Here is an 18,124-nt window from a genome sequence, read left to right on the forward strand (position 1 = left end):
ACCACTTTAGTTATTAATGAGACGAAAGTTATTGATGAGATGAAAGTTGATGTGATGTTACAAGTGCTAGTACAGTCAAGTGATGAAATAAGCAAATGATTCAGAGGAAAGTGCGTCAAGAAGTAATTTAAAAATGAGCAATGCTGCTGTTAACGTATTTGCGTATCCTCTCGTTGCGCGTCGTACCGTACTGTATCTATCATCCACGCCGTGATCGGTCTCCCAGAATGAACTGATGTGAATCAGTAAAATTAGTTACCACAAAAGAGTGCAATCAAGTGCCAGTGACTTGTAACGAGCGTGCGGACGTGCATTCGAACATCGCGTTTCCGCATTATCAACAATCAGCCGCGCCGCGACGGTTACGCGCACGCTCTTACAAGTGAGAACTGAAAAGTTACCTTTACAAACGGTGCCATATCAATACTAGTGTCAAGGAGGACTGGCATCAAATATCTGAGCATGCGTGACGAGCGTAAGAACTTTCGTGTGATCATTCGGCTTCCGCATCGTCAACAATCACCCGCGTCGTGTCGGTTACGCGTACGATCGTCGTAGTGATTTTTGTGGAAATCATCCATTCATTGGGATAACACTTCTGAATTAGAATGTAAACAGGGAAACCTGCGACTTTCTTTATCGTCTCAGAATATACACTACTGGCCATTAAAATTGCTACACCAAGAGGAAATATAGATGATAAACGGGTATTCATTGGACAAATATATTATACGAGGGCAGTTCAATAAGTAATGCAACACATTTTTTTTCTCGGCCAATTTTGGTTGAAAAAACCGGAAATTTCTTGTGGAATATTTTCAAACATTCCCGCTTCGTCTCGTATAGTTTCATTGACTTCCGACAGGTGGCAGCGCTGTACGGAGCTGTTAAAATGGCGTCTGTAACGGATGTGCGTTGCAAACAACGGGCAGTGATCGAGTTTCTTTTGGCGGAAAACCAGGGCATCTCAGATATTCATAGGCGCTTGCAGAATGTCGGTGATCTGGCAGTGGACAAAAGCACGGTGAGTCGTTGGGCAAAGCGTGTGTCATCATCGCCGCAAGGTCAAGCAAGACTGTCTGATCTCCCGCGTGCGGGCCGGCCGTGCACAGCTGTGACTCCTGCATATGGCGGAGCGTGCGAACACACTCGTTCGAGATGATCGACGGATCAACATCAAACAACTCAGTGCTCAACTTGACATCTCTGTTGGTAGTGCTGTCACAATTGTTTAAGTTTAAAGCCATACCCTCAGCTGGTAAAGTCATGGTTACAGTCTTCTGGGACGCTGAAGGGGTTATTCTGTTCGATGTCCTTCCCCATGGTCAAACGATCAACTCTGAAGTGTATTGTGCTACTCTTCAGAAATTGAAGAAACGACTTCAGCGTGTTCGTAGGCACAAAAATCTGAACGAACTTCTCCTTCTTCATGACAACGCAAGACCTCACACAAGTCTTCGCACCCGAGAGGAGCTCACAAAACTTCAGTGGACTGTTCTTCCTCATGCACCCTACAGCCCCGATCTCGCACCGTCGGATTTCCATAAGTTTGGCCCAGTGAATGACGCAATCCGTGGGAGGCACTACGCGGATGATGAAGAAGTTATTGATGCAGTACGACGTTGGCTCCGACATCGACCAGTGGAATGGTACCGTGCAGGCATACAGGCCCTCATTTCAAGGTGGCGTAAGGCCGTAGCATTGAATGGAGATTACGTTGAAAAATAGTGTTGTGTAGCTAAAAGATTGGGGAATAACCTGGTGTATTTCAATGCTGAATAAAACAACCCCTGTTTCAGGAAAAAAATGTGTTGCATTACTTATTGAACTGCCCTCGTACTAGAACTGACATGTGGTTACATTTTCACGCAATTTGGGTGCATAGATCCTGAGAAATCGGTACCCAGAACAACCATTCTGGCCGTAATAACGGCCTTGATACGCCTGGGCATTGAGTCAAACAGAGATTGGATGGCCTGTACAGTTACAGCTGCCCATGCAGCTTCAACACGATACCACAGTTCATCAAGAGTAGTGACTGGCGTATTGTGACGAGCCAGTTGCTCGGCCACTATTGACCAGACGTTTTCAATTGGTGAGAGATCTGGAGAATGTGCTGGCCAGGGCAGCAGTCGAACATTTTCTATATCCAGAAAGACCCGTGCAGGACCTGCAACATGCGGTCGTGCATTATCCTGCTGTAATGTAGGGTTTCGCAGGGATAATCAGAACATTATATAGTAGTTTCTCTTCATAAGAAATAGTATTTGTACTAATTTTTCTCTCGATAACTGGAGGGAACTCTCTTTGTTCGCAGTCACCATATCTTTTCAACAACTCAGTGCTCTGAGTATTGTTACATTTGTTACATATTTGTTTTCATCACCAGATATTCCATTGGTGCAAGACCAAAAAACAAAGAAAGGATTATAATTTTAAACACGGCTGTGAGGCAGCAACCATACAAGCATATGATAGGAATAATACAGCCAACCGGTTGTCACTGACTGTGGGTGTCTTCATAAGAAAATACACAATTATACGCAATAACCGACGAACAAATTTAAGAACAATGAGGTTCTCATCACAAAAAATGCTTCCTTAACAAGTTAATGTTAAAACCACACAAAATTAAATGCATTGAAATTGACATACAGATGATAACTGCCAGTAAAACTATAGCCAGATGGCGTAGCACTAGAGCTGCAGTCTATCGAAACTACGGTTCGTTAGCTTTTGGTACAGTACGTAAATGACGTAGTAAATCGTAGGATTACCGGTAGCACTGGTAGGGAAAGAAACATAATGAAGTGTATTAGAGAGGAACTAGGAGCTGACGACTTCTCCCTGTTTTTCGTTCGTTTGTTTTGTACGTAAACTGAACCGCACGACCGGCCGCGATGGTCTAGCGGTTCTAGGCGCTCAGTCCGGAACCGCGCGACTGCTACGGTCGCAGGTTCGAATCCTGTCTCGGGCATGGATGTGTGTGATGTCCTTAGGTTAGTTAGGTTTAAGTAGTTCTAAGTTCTAGGGGACTGATGACCACAGATGTTAAGTTCCATAATGCTCAGAGCCTGAACCGCATATCATTCAGTGTTAGTCCATTGTCTGGTACATATCATTACAAACTGTAAACTGCATTTTATAAGTGAGAAAAATTAGTTCATCGCCTGACTTCTGCCAATTTATGTAACCAAAGGAATTATTTTTGATGCAAGTGCAGTCTACATGCACAAACATAAGAAAGTCTGTAGATTATTATTGTTATTTTGTATTCAGTGAAATATTCTTCATAATGATCTAAGGCGAGAGTTTGCTGTTATTATTCATGAGAGCGAAAGTGGTTTGTGAACATCAGAAACATCTTTTACATTAGCTCGACGAACTACTGAAGCGATGTTTGAAATGTTTTTGTCTTGCGTTTTTTTTTCAGGCATATTGCGTTTTATAGCACTACATGATAAATCTGTATTGCTTTTTTGTTATTTTTGGTACAACATCCCTCTGTTTCACGTTACAAGTCAACAATTTCCGAGAAAAACTGAATTAGACATTAGCAAATGGCTCTGAGCACTATGCGACTTAACTTCTTAGGTCATCAGTCGCCTAGAACTTAGAACTACTTAAAGCTAACTAACCTAAGGACATGACACACATCCATGCCCGAGGCAGGATTCGAACCTGCGACCGTAGCGGTCGCTCGGCTCCAGACTGTAGCGCCTAGACCCGCACGGCCACTCCGGCCGGCAGACATTAGCAATTTCAGTTTTGCTATAAAAGTAACATACAGTGGGGTAACAATGCACAGCAAAAATGTTCCATAGGATACGCAGCCCTTTATATAGCCTCAGTGACACGGCTCACCTCTTCCTGTTTCTAGGAGAATCTTGTGAGACACTGATCGCGTATGAACACAAAGTTCAAATGGTTCAAATGGCTCTGAGCACTATGGGACTTAACATCTATGGTCATCAGTCCCCTAGAACTTAGAACTACTTAAACCTACTTAACCTAAGGACATCACACAACACCCAGTCATCACGAGGCAGAGAAATGAACACAAAGTAATCAAAATGAGGTAACGCCCAGTGTGTATGCAACACCCCTAACGTGCAGGTAACCCAGGTGAGATTTTGACTGACCAATTCTACTCGTAAAACTACTGTAGTCTACACTTACTCATGATAGTTTTACAACTCAACATAGCCGAGCGGTTCTAGGCGCTACAGTCTGGAACCGAGCGACCGCTACGGTCGCAGGTTCGAATCCTGCCTCGGGCATGGATGTGTGTGATGTCCTTAGGTTAATTAGCTTTAAGTAAGTTAGCTTTAAGTAGTTCTAAGTTCTAGGGGACTGATGACCTCAGATGTTAAGTCCCGTAGTGCTCAAAGCCAACTCAACATAGCACAGTACACGCCGCTAAGTGCTGCAAGAGGTAACAATCATTGGACATGGCATCACACATGCTGAAACTGTCACAATGAGCACACAAATCAAGTCGCACCATCTAGCAACAGTCGCAGATACCAGCTGCTTAATTTACGAAAATTGTTTTAAATAGCATTATTGTTGTTGTTGTGGTCTTCAGTCCTGAGACTGGTTTGATGCAGCTCTCCATGCTACTCTATCCTGTGCAAGCTTCTTCATCTCCCAGTACCTACTGCAGCCTACATCCTTCTGAATCTGTTTAGTGTATTCATCTCTTGGTCTCACTCTATGATTTTTATCCTCCGCACTGCCCTCCAATACTAAATTGGTGATCCCATGATGCGTCAGAATATCTCCTACCAACCGATCCCTTCTTCTAGTCAAGTTGTGCCACAAATTTCTCTTCTCTCCAATTCTATTCAATACCTTCTCATTAGTTATGTGATCCACCCATCTAAATTGTTCACCTCACATATCAATAGCCAGCGTTACGCAAACTGAGAAATTTTATGAGACAATGCAGGTAGTCTCCAGTGACTGTTTCCTAATGCAGCCCTTAGTGGAGTGTACTGTGCTATGCCATGTAGCTGTAGTTTTACTGGCAATTACCAGCTGTATGTTAGTTTCAATGACTTTCATTTTAAGTGGTTTTAACATTAACTTGTTAAGGAATTATTTTGTGTGACGAGACCATTATTGCTCTTTAATTTATTCGTCATTTACTGCTGGTAATTGTGGATTATTTTCACGAAGACACCCATGGTCGCCCTCCATTGCCGGTGATGAACTGGGGCAGAGCTCGCGGCCGCAGACTGTATGTACCTGGTGCGCCAACGTCCGAGGGCTTCTCCACGGTCATTTCCGGTGCGGTTCTGCTCTTGCTACCTGCGACGGTCGTTCGCTGCAGTACGGGAAGCCAGGATCCGTTTACCTTAAGGCTTTCCTCTTTCTTCTTGAAACTGTTCACGTGTTTTTGTATTTCCACAGCTTCTCTGAACAAGCGTGTGTGATAGTGCTTCCCTGCAGCCAGAACTTCCGTGTCAGCGAATTTTATTACGTGGTCGGTCTCAGTGCGTGCTCTGCCACGGCCGATTTCTCCACCTGCCCCAACCTGTAATGTCGCTTAAGCTCTTTGAACCTGTACATACAGTCTGCGGCCGCGAGGTCGGCTCCAGTTCACCACCGGCAATGGAGGGTGAAGCTTTGACAATACCAGCCACTCGTGCTGGCGAAACGTCAGTTAAATCATTAGATGAACCCGAGACAGGATCCAATAGGCAGTATGTCAACAAGTGGCCACGAAAGCCTTAACAATTTTGTACACCCATAGTCGTCGTTGAAACCTGGAAAAAGTAAAATTTTGTTGCAACCGGTTGGCTGTTTTATACTTATCATAAGAGTGTCTTGTAGAGCAGGGGTCTCCAAACTACGGCCCGCGGGACGAAACCGGCCCGCGCTAGCTGGCCGGACATCCCCGGTATCCCGCCCGCCAAATATTTGAGGTGGTACCTATGCTGCCTACATTTACTTTCTTAAACAGCGACTGCTGGGTTTTTAGCTGGCGTTTCAGAGACTCATACATTTCTAATCGTTCGCATCCTGTAAACTTGGAGTAATTCTGAGTGCTTAGTCTCATAATGACGTTTTATATTGTATATTGTATATTGAAGACTGATACTGCTTCATTGCAAATAATACACATTGGTTTGTTGCTTGACTCCATCACGAAATATTGACATCCCCACTGCTCTTTAAAAATTCTACATTCACTGTCAACCTTTCGTTTCTTTTCCATATTTGTACGCAACTTCACAAAAGATTGTAACCTGAAAATAAAATTGTGCTATTTAATACTAATAAAACCAGGGTGTAATCTGCCTAAACAAAATACAATGAATTTATTTTTAAGGTACTTTAATTACTGAATTAAATACTCACAATTACACTGCTGTTCCACTAAAAAATACAATGAAGAAATACTCAAGTCGTGCTATACGTATTTCGATTTTCAGATTTTCCTTGTCTCTTCGAATTCAAACTTTGAATTGTCCCACACTTCGTCGTCTCACAGTGCATAAAACACTAAAAAAACTCGTGAGACACTCGCAACATAGAAACAATCACGCAACAGAACTATCAAATATATGCTCTGGCTCTGCTACTCGCTACAAGACTACATAACTAAATTTGTTGTTGCGCCGCTTGAAATAACAATGCGTTGACATACTCTGCCTCTGTTACGTCTTTCAGTAATAGTGTTGCTAACAATGATTTTGAGATTTCGTTAACATTGCAGGCCGCTTTCGTGAAGAATGTGCAGTGACATACTTTTTCGTCGGTGAAATTCGCCAGAATAAAATACGCCAGAATTTCGGTCAGGTACGTCCACCAATCAAAATTATGTAATTAAATAAAAATCGTAGTTCGTTTCAGTGCCAGCTATTCCCACAACCTCAGATTTTTGCGATTTCATCTTTCCTTTAGCCTTACATTACGGTGATCATGGAGTGCTAGGGTGCTTTAATCGCACTAGGTAGATCTTGTCCCTTATGACTTCGTGGAGGAGTCAATGTGGCCCGCGGACTAAAAAGTTTGGAGGCCCCTGTTGTAGGGAATGAGAGCAGAAGGGAGGCTCGGTGTGGCCGCGACGGAACACAACGGGCGGTGTGGCGCGCTGGCCAGCCTCTGTAGTGGCAGCCGGCAGCGGCAGCGGCGGCGGCGGCAGCGGCGGCTCTCGGGATGCTATCGCCCCTGCAGAGGCCGCCCGCCGACTTTCTCCTTCATTATCTCTGCCCGCCGCCGGCGTTATGCAGACCCCATTAAGGGCGTCGTTTAGCGGAATCGCACTGCTGTTGCGACACCGCCGCCACGATGCGGCGGCCGCGTTCTTCTTCTGGCGTTTTGCACCAGCCAGTCCGTGCACCACCGTGCACTGCGCAAAACTGTGACGCACGGGGACTGTGTCTCTCAAGTGGACGAAGCTGGCTCGCAGTGGTAGTACGCAGGAAAACTGACTGAAATCAAGTTTCTTGCTTCCAGTAATGCCAAAGCCTGATTCCTCGAATGTCTTACCAGCACTCAATGAACGTCTAAGAAAAAGTTATGTATCATCCGTCCGCTACAATACGAACAACAAATTTATATTTTGCCCGTAGATAGAAAAAAAAGACAAATTTAGATAAACGTAACTCTGAGAAATGTTTTGACTAGAAGTAGGGACGGAGAAAACCTTCTCTGCGTCATCTCAGCACTGAAAATCATATGACATCTGCTAAAAGTCGCCGGCCGAAGTGGCCGTGCGGTTAAAGGCGCTGCAGTCTGGAACCGCAAGACCGCTACGGTCGCAGGTTCGAATCCTGCCTCGGGCGTGGATGTTTGTCATGTCCTTAGGTTAGTTCGGTTTAACTAGTTCTAAGTTCTAGGGGACTAATGACCTCAGCAGTTGAGTCCCATAGTGCTCAGAGCCATTTGAACCATTTTGCTAAAAGTCCACGCTTCATGTCGTGACACAGTATTATGTGTGTGTGTGTGTGAGAGAGAGAGAGAGAGAGAGAGAGAGAGAGAGAGAGAGAGTCAATTCCTAAGGGACCAAACTGCTGAGGTAATCGGTCCCTAGACTTACACACTACTTAAACTAACTAATGCTAAGAACGACACACACACCCATGCCCGAGGGAGGACTCGAACCTCCGGCGGGAGGGGCCGCGCAGTCCGCGACATGACGCCTCAAACCGCGCGGCCACTCCGGGCGGCTAGTCAATATTATTTGGAGTCATAAACGAAGGAACGATTCCAGCAGGTTTTGTGTAGAGTAGGGTGCTTAGACGAGGCGCTTTAACAAGCGGAGGGGGGATACAGTGCATCAACTATCGTATCAATACACCATTCAGCTGAAAACAAGCAACAGCGATAACAATGGTGCACCTTAAATAGATTATGTTGATATTATTAATGATAAGGGCAATAGTGAATGAAGTTTTCTTCTATTTTTTCGAATGACTATAATTATTTTGCTCATAATATTTTGAAGATAATTTTTTTACGTCTTGCTGGATTGTTTTATTCATTTGTTATAAGGTATCAAACGTAGGTCTTATGTTCAGGAGGTAATTTCTCAGAATGTACGTTTGGAGCACAGCACTGTATGGTAGTGAGATACGGACTGTGAGAAAACCAGAACAGAAGAGAATCGAAGCCTTTCACATGTGTTAGAGATTGGAGTACATCCAGCAAATAACTGTGGACGTGGGGTGCGATTGCTACGTTGAGATGAAGAGGTTGACACAGGAGAGGAATTCGTGATGGGCCGCATCAAACCAATCAGAAGACTGATGACTCAAAAAAAAAAGACCAAAGTACAACACTTCAGTATTACAATATATACATTTCACTTCATGAAATCTATAACATTCGATCTTTCTTTCTTCAGCTTGGTAAGTACTACGAAACTGTCTCTCATATTACTACTGTATTTCGAGCCCTCTTTTACGAAACGAATTTCACTGATGCATATTGTGATGAGCTATGTTAGTTCTTCCAACTTAGTGTATCATTTATGATCATACTTTGCTTTAAATAATGAAATATTGAACCAGTACGTTTCTTCGTCCATAGCGCAACGCGTTTCGAGAAATTATTTTCATTATGAAGTGCAAATATTTACACTGGTATTTTATGTGACGTTTGCCTTTGTGTTGTTCTGCCTCCCTCTCTCTGCATGCGAATTGGTGATTTTAACGTACTCTGCCTCCTTAATTTTGTGGAAATCCATACACACGCAGACGTCAGCTCACGTCGCTTACGGAGTTAAAATATAAGTTAGTACAGTTTAAGGGTAATAAAAAGCGTAGAAACTTCAAGAAAACCACTATTCCCAATAAAACTGAATGCCTTTCTTTGTTCCAAAATCGTGGAACTTGATGGTAAGTGCAGACTAGAAGAGAGTAATGCAGTAGTACGCTAGTTGTCAGTAAGTGACCGCTGTCAACTACTTTGTGATGCATTTGGGCACGTGAATCACGTAAATGAGCCGCCTAATTTTATCAAATTATTTATATACCCACCTCAGTAATTTAAGAAGCCTACCATTTTTGTCTCTCGAAATGAAATGGTTTAGAAGTGGTCAGACATTTTGAAAATAAATGTAGCTATTTGTGAAAACGGGCAATGGCCGTTTTCTAGGAGCAATAAATCTGTTCTTCATAGGCATTTATCAAAAAGTCAGCAGGCCTGCACTGCAGCTCATTCTTAGGAACTCTTATTTTGCTAGAAGAGATTTCTGAGTTGTAAATCTCGTGAGTTGCTACCAGATTCAAAATGCGGTGTGTCCATTACGTCTCGAGCCATAACGGCGAGGTAGTTGTGGAATCAAACTGAGGTGGGAAACGAAAATCAGAAGAGCCCACGCCCAGCTTTGTAACAGAATGCTGACGCTTGTAAAACACATTTGTCGCTAAGATCTGCTGGTTTCCGGAGTGAGTGATCTTGGAGATTTTGCGTCTGTTTAAATTTCGCACGTTTGTTTTATTGTTTCTGCAACAGTGCTCTGACCCGTTTTGTGTGCCGAGGGGGTTCAGCTCCGTTGTTTGTTATTTTATTTGGTATAAATCTCTCAGTTGCTGCCGATACTATTTCTTTGAATTCAAGTCACATCTGGTCTGAAGTTATATTGTTAATTTGGAAGGACGGAATGAAGATTGACTCTCAGGAAGGCGTCAAGTGAATTATTATCTGCTTTTTTGAACAGGTATATTTTTCGTATAGGTACAGGTATTGCACGATTCACCTGGTGGCGAAATGGAGACACACAATGGGGCCCTGTCAGGTGCTGATGACGCAATCTCACACGAGCACTCGGCATCTCAGTGCCCTCCACGGTGGTCACTCAGCACGTGACGCCGTTCGCGCCCCTTTTATACGCTAACAGGCCTGGTAGCAACGCTGAACACGATCGACGCTAATGCCCTCTGCTGGTCATTCTACGTGCCACAGAAAACTGCAACCCTAACTATTTACATACCGGCAGACTGGGTGTGAGTGTACCCGCCAGGGTAGTCGCGAGCGCTAACGCGCTGCTTCCTGGACTCGGGTAGGCGCGCCGGCCCCCGGATCGAATCCGCCCGGCAGATTAACGACAAGGCCAGCCTGGATGTGGTTTTTAGGCGGTTTTCCACATCCCGCTAGGTGAATACCGGGCTGGTCCCCACGTTCCGCCTCAGTTACACGCGTCGCAAACATTTGCAGCACGTCCGCACTATTTTACGATTTACAGTAGATGCAGACAGTTGGGGTACACTGATTCCGTCCTGGGGGGTACGGGGTGGCGGCAGGAAGGGCATCCGACCATCCCTAACACTAACATTGCCAAATCCACGCCGACCCTGCGATCGCTGCGGGACTATGGTGTCAGCGAAAGAAAGAAAGAAGACTGTGTGTGCGTGTACCAGGTTACACTGATATCCGACCATGTTTCCTGGGTGATTACTTTTTTTTGCCAGGCAGTGTACATAGAAACTGAACAGTCCTGCGGAATATTTTCGGCATCATTTTGAATTTGACTTTCGATTATTTAGCATAATGCCTTTGGCCGCACAATGAAATGTTCATCTTGTTGTGGTACTTAGAGGTATTTACATAACGCTAGGTTCTACGGAACGCTCTTTGGTAACAGGTAAGCGAGTAAACAGAGAGGGAGAGGCAGGCAGACAGCTGGAGAGGGAAACTGTTTCTAAAGCAGTGTTTGCATTTCTCGGTTTGCAGGACTTTCACCGACGCGAGCTGCAGGAGCGCCCCCCGCCGCCCAGACAGCACAGACAGGCAGACAGGTAGGTGCAGCGGGCAGCGAGCGCCTGCTTCAGACTTTTACGGCCCTCGTGCCGCAGCTGACCGGCCACGCTCACGGCTCACGCCTCACACGCGCGCGCCTCTGCTCAGCTTTCGCCGCTCACCTGCCACCGCTAGGACGCAACTGCGCTGGCTACCTCCACAGCAGCTGACCCTCGCAGTGATAGAGCGAATCAGAAATGCTGCAGCAAAACCGCGCTAGCCGTCCCCCACACCCAGAAGGCAGGAGACAAGGGCGCCGAGGTTGCTGCCGTGTTCCTCCACTTCCGCAAAGCGATGGACACAGTTCTGCACTGAAGTTAAAATCTTCTGGGTTATTAGGCCGCGTCATGTTTTTTCTAAAATGTCCGACGTTTCGACTCCTCTGCTGGGATCTTGTTCAGGATCTTTTGGTGTCCACTACTGCTAGAACACTGTCAGAGACGAGTGTCGCGTCCACTTGTAAAGGGGGAGTTTTCTGGCGCTCGTGCTGCAGAAGTGAAAGTATAGGTTAAAATTCATATGGCTACCATTGGTTGGCCATAGTCATAGGCTAATATTCCCGCTCTGATGCAGAACATGGGCGGTTGGTAGCTCACCTCCTGTGGATACCATTGGCGGTCCATCGTCATTGGATAGAAAGGCACTATTCCACACTTATGCTGGAGAAGGGTTATTGGTTGAAATGCCTCCTACCACTATTGGTTGGTCGTCATCAGTGGCTAGATTCGAAACGGACAGTGCAAGAGAGGGGGAATGTTTACCCAAAATATTATTGTCCGCCGAGGTGACTTGCAGCGCGTTGTTTATGCCGCTCACACACCGCAGCCGCGTATTTACTTCCTTGATGGCGGGGAGCCACGATGCCGGAAGCCTATAGCCGTCCTTTCTATTGAAATTAGATGCATTCTTAGAAATGTCAACCGCTTCTCGGACCTTTCTTCTATAAACGTCTGTTTCTTTAGCCAGTACACGTACGTTATTAAAATAGATGTCAGAGCCACAGTTCTCGTGATGTTCCGCTACTGCCGATTTTGCACTTCGTTTTAGCCGCATGTGCTGTTCGTGTTCCTTAATGCGTTCTTTAACAGTTCTTCCCGTTTCGCCTATATACACTTTGCCGCAGCCACATGACACTTGATTAACGCCTCCATTGTGGAGGTAATCAGGTACATCCGTTTTGCGTCGGAAAAAGTCTTTATTTTGTTTTGACTAAAGAAAGTTGTCTGATTACCATTTTTCTTTAAAATTCTGCTTATGCGGTCGGTGACCCCAGAAACGAACGGTAACGTGACGTAGTGAGAAGGCGGTTCCTCGTCATTCTTTTTAGTGGAATAAATATTCCGCCTAAAAACCCTGTCGATTGAATAACTATCATACCCATTTGCCTTCAATGTTCTCTTTAAAAAAATCCGATTCCAAGTTGTCGTCATCGCTGATATGGAAGGCACGTGAAGACAAAGTGTTGATTACTGCTCGCTTCTGGGCTGGGTGGTGGTGGGAAGTGGCATCTAAATACCTTTTTATGTTAGTCCGCTTTCTGTACACTCTGTGACCTAGAGTGTTATCAGATCTTCTGTTTAGCAACACATCTAGGAACGGGAGACCGACCTCACTCTCATCCTCCAAAGTGAATTTGATTTTGGGGTGAATTCCATTTAAGAAACTGTGGAACGCATGAAGTTCTTCTTCGCCGTGTGGCCATATAACAAATGTATCGTCCACATAGCGGAGCCAGCAAGAAGGCTTCAGAGGAGCGCTACTTAACGCTTGTTGCTCAAAATGTTCCATAAAAACGTCAGCTGCAACTTGCGAAGTGGGTGAGCCCATAACAAGGCCGTCAGCATGCTCATAGAATTCACCATTGTATTTAAAATAGCTCGAACGAAGACAGAATTCAATTAAGTCACAAACATCTGGAGCAACATTCTCTCTTATGATCTCCATTGTATCTGATACTGGGACGTTAGCTAGCAAGAATGTCACCTGCAGATATCCTCAGTGTGCGTATAATTTCTAAGAAATGTTTCGAATCTTTTATAAAAGTATTTGTTTTAACAACTAGATGTCTCAGTTTGCTAGATAAATGACGTGCTAAAAAATTAAAAAATGTGTGTGAAATCTTATGGGACTTAACGGCTAAAGTCATCAGTCCCTAAGCTTACACACTACTTAACCTAAATTATCCTAAGGACAAACACACACACCCATGCCCGAAGGAGGACTCGAACCTCCGCCGGGACCAGCCGCACAGTCCATGGCTGGTAAAAAATAAATCTGTGAGTTAATCCCACTGACTATAGGCCTCAAAGGAACCGATTCTTTATGTATTTTCGGCAGTCCGTACATTCTGGGTGACACAGGTATTCGAGGTGTTAGGTTCTTTGTAATAAAGCTGTCCAGTCTGGAGTCTGATATCAGGTTTTTCACTTTCCGAACGATTCTGTTCGTCGGATCGCTTTTTAACTTGCGATACACAGGATCAGCTAGTAGCTGTTCCGCTCTGTCGCCTCCCCTTCTGCTGTGTCGCCGTAAATAAGAAAGTTCCGTATATTAACCGTATAGCAAAATACTCTCCCCGTTGTGTGGAATAATTTGCCAAAATCTCTTTCCGACACCTCGAACGGTTTCGGATGTATGACAGATGTTACGATCACTTCATTCTCGAGCGCGTGCCGAAGTGAACGTACTACATAAATCTTATTTTCTCGAGATTGGGGATGTATAGAGACCTCGTCCTAAGTACAAATAAAAACCCAATATCTTAGGTTAATTTCGTTCGCAGCAACATGTGGTGTAACATGAACCAAATCATAGTGACCCATATTTTTAATTGGGTACTTTTTCTAACTTCGCGCAGCGTCTCACTTAAATGCATACATCACACTAAGTGTGACCATTAAGATGACATAAACCTCTATGGAATGTAAAAATCTATGTTTTATGGATAATTTCTGTGAAATCGTGTGAGAAAGACTACAGAGCTAACGGGGAACACACGACATCGTGCCCGCAACGGCGGTGCACCTTCACCAGCGTGCTCTGTGTGGGCCCCTAGGCGGGTGCAGCTGCGCTCGACAGCGCGCCGAGTCGGCGTACATTCTGTTCTCACACTAATGAAGAAAATACGAGCGTACGTCATGCCAGACCACCATTCAGTACACACAAATCACCACATGTCGCGCATTATTGAATTTATAGTCAGTTTCGCTCATCAGACACACAGATGTTCGTTGCCTTGATGGCAACACATTAAAGGTCTAAAGCTCTCTTTAGCACCATCGTGGCTCTAGCTCATACCACTTTGCGTTGGCAATGCTGCGGAATGGAGCTTTAAACCTTTAACGTTTTGCCATCAGGGCAAAGTATATCTGAATGTCTGACAACTGAAACTAGTGATAAATCAGATAATAATGGCGTTTGACAGTTTATCTGAACATTCATTTCCAACGGTCGCTGTATCCCCTGCATTTCCACGAGGCTCCTCGCGGATTATGTTGTTATGTAGTCAGCAGATGCAATGCTTGAAAATTGTATCAAAATGAAGGGAGACCTGCACAGGATCGACGTCTGGTGCACAGACTGGCAGTCGGCCTCCAAAATAGACGTACGTAATGTATTGCGAATAAATAGACGGAAAGATCCGTTTGACAACACGGTTATCTAAAAAACACTGGAAAAGGTCACATATCGCAACTACCTTCCAGCATGCGTACAGAGTGATTTAAAATGGAACTTCCTCACAACGTTCTCGAATTCGGTAGGCTAAAATTTAAACAAAAGAATATAATACAGAACATTTCTCGGGTATCCAGCTGGTTGCCGTCGTCCAACAGGCGCGGTATTTCGGCAAGCCGACTTCTCGCCATCTTAAGGCGTTCCTAGAATCTGGTGGACGACGCCAACGGGCTGAATGCCCGAGAAACGTTCAAGATTTCCGTACGCCGGGAAAACCTAAAATCACCCAAAAGAAAATAAGTTAAAATAATACGGTGACCTATTATAACCGGATGAAAGCTAACTACCGTTCGATTTCCGAGTTTACGTTGCAGAAGAATCTAGGATTGGAATCCAAACTGGGTACATGACTTGCGTACTCCAATATTAATTTTAAATATGCTTAAATGTCCTTTAAACGATCAGAATAAAAAGATAATTTTTTTCGAATGTTACGATGAAACTGATGTGAGAGTTTCGTGATGTAAATAATCACGGAATTTAGAAAGTTAATTATGCACTTGGAAATGGTTTCTTATTTGACGAAGCCACTAATTTCATGCAACTTTTTACGTATTAAGAAGTGCTAGGGTCGAATCTGTGACTCTTGGTCTACGGATTTTTGGATCATCCAGGCTTTTTGCCAAAATTGCCCACCTCTGGCTCCCAGCTATCCCGACATCCAACGACATTTGTCGCTAAGAAACATTGCATGGGGGCTTAATTAAACTGCAATAATTTTAGTAGCTGTGTGTCCGGTTACGAAGTCTCGTAACCGGTTGGGCCTGAGTAGTATTAGTACGCAATCTGACTGCATAAAATAACAATAAAGAATGAAAGGAAATTTCCATTAACACAATTGATTAATTAAGTCCCCTGCAACTATAAAACCTACGAAACAACAAAGCACAAGTGTAACTGTTCTGTGTGTGGTAGTGTGACTCAATGTACATATATCTGGCACGGTTCTTCCTCAATACGACAAGAAATTTTAAACACCATTTACAATGAACTAATTGAAAAACCAGAAATACTATAATTGCACATAGAAACCAGAATTACAAGTCTAATACATGAACACGAGCTAGATACTTTGTTGACTGAACCTGTAACCAAGAGGCATTGTCATTAAGAAAATGTGAAATAATTTTTTTTTTTTTTTTACCTCCATATATATTGACGAAAAATACACTGTGATCATTGCAACATCTTCCATCTATACATTACACCAACCGAACAGCATCTACTGTCTCGCCCAACAGACCAACAACTGCACACGACATGCTCTCTCTGGTACTGCTCTCGACATCCTCTCAACAAGAACTGCCCACGACAACCTCTGAACTACTACTGCACCAGTGGAGGCGACGGAATAACAATCTTTGGTGCAATCTCTGGCGCTGCGACTCAGTGTAGCCACCTTTCAACATTATGAGTACAGCGAAGAGATACGTAAGCCGTAAACGTGTATCTTGCAGGCACTCTGGAATCGCACTTCGGGACCTCTATCTACCCACAGGGGAAAAAAGAGAAAGAAAAAACATTCTCGACAGAGCACTGGCCTAAAAGGATGCCACATCGAAAGAGACTGCATTTGGAATTATGGGTGAAAGATTTATCCCAAGTACTTGGCAACTACGGTGTGCGCCGATGACCTGGATTAAGGGCAGAGCTGTCCACTCTACGGTGCCAGCTGGCATGGTATCACGTGGCTATGCTGACGTTGCTCTCTCCAGCGACGGCGTTGTTGCTGCCAGAGAGAATTAGGCTGTGCACCTGCAACGTGCTTCGCCGTCTCACTTCCTTTCATCGCAGCCAACTCTCTGCGTGTGATTGCGTTGCTGACGCAGCACTCTCTGAGACAGACGGCCAATTCGCTCTCACGGCGCCGTCGCGCATTTTAGCTTCGCATCTGAGACGGACGCGTGACCGCTGCCCAGCGAATCCCACCACACTGGCTGCTCGGCGTCTCCACCACGACACGACAGCAAGTGCAGGGGGTCGAGACTGAACGAGTCAACCAAGTTTTGAACCAATGCGTCGCTGTTACTCAGAAAATACACACGCACAAGCTCGCACACGCACACACACACACACACACACACACACACACACCGCAGTAACAGAAGTATTACTGCCGAGTACCATCTACGGTTGTGACCTAGGTCTCCGAAAGGTCGGTATTCACAGCCCTAGCAAAGACCGGTGCACGCTAGTTCCGTGCCGTTCGCCCGGAAGGTCATCAGCCAGAATGCAGGTGCTGGAAGGAAAAGGAAGACTCATTAGTGTTTAATGCCCAGTGGACGACAACGCCATTAGAGAGGGAATGCGACCTCAAACTGCGGACGAATAGGAGGGGAAGTCGGCCATTTAATTACTCGGTGGACCAAATCGGTGCGGTCTGAGCAACACCGACTCAAAGGAAGGCCTCGGCGCTTGTTCGTGACGTCATGTCAGCTAGGCACGGCGAACGCCAGGTCTGTTGCAGGCATACTCATAATGGTGGTGTCTCCCTCTCTGACACAGGAAAATGTGGAACTATTGGCGGTAGTTGACTAACGCACATTGTTCTGAGAGATTTCTGCAATCAATTAATTGTGCAATTCATTACACTTCCTAACAAATAGTGTACTCCTGAACTTAAATTTCCACCTGTTTTAAGGATTGACATACAAAAACAACTTCATGGACCAGCACCAACAGAATTCGTGCTTATTTATTACCTTATTTGTAAATCTGAGGACGTTACGTTTGTACTGGGTTGCTTTTACAAGAAACTGTGAACATATTGGTGCTCTTCTTTAGGTATCTTGGTTGACTGTGGGGTGAGGAGCACTGAATGTTAATGAAATATCTTGCGATTGTACACGTTGGGGGAGGGGGTGGGGGACAGAAGAAGAGGCAAAAGAGAGATACTTGTTTTATCAAATAAATTTTTTTTATCTTATAAAGTTTCTTCTTTCAGTTGCAAGAGGGGAATATTTATCTTTTCTAATGAGCATGTTTAAAAAAGTTTAAGCTCAGCAGTATTTTCGATGTATGAAGCTATTTTGTTTCCTGTTTAGAATTCCTTTCGTTGAAAACGACTGTAATCTAATGACTGGCAACAGTTGGACATTTACACATGTAAATTAGTTCACATTTCCAGTGACGATAT

At 44.6% G+C, this 18,124-nt stretch overlaps 1 protein-coding gene across 1 annotated transcript in view; it reads left to right on the top strand.

Moving 5' to 3' along the window:
• LOC124613807 (lysine-rich arabinogalactan protein 19-like) overlaps window positions 1–18,124 on the top strand; it is a 407,024-nt gene that overhangs the window by 278,860 nt on the left and 110,040 nt on the right. Inside the window, exon 3 of the mRNA XM_047142529.1 lies at window positions 11,188–11,252. Within this exon, the coding sequence (XP_046998485.1) occupies window positions 11,188–11,252 (65 nt within the window). The remainder of the gene's footprint in view (window positions 1–11,187; window positions 11,253–18,124) is intronic.

This window comes from Schistocerca americana, chromosome 4 (genome assembly GCF_021461395.2).
Source record: "Schistocerca americana isolate TAMUIC-IGC-003095 chromosome 4, iqSchAmer2.1, whole genome shotgun sequence".
NCBI lineage: Eukaryota > Metazoa > Arthropoda > Insecta > Orthoptera > Acrididae > Schistocerca > Schistocerca americana.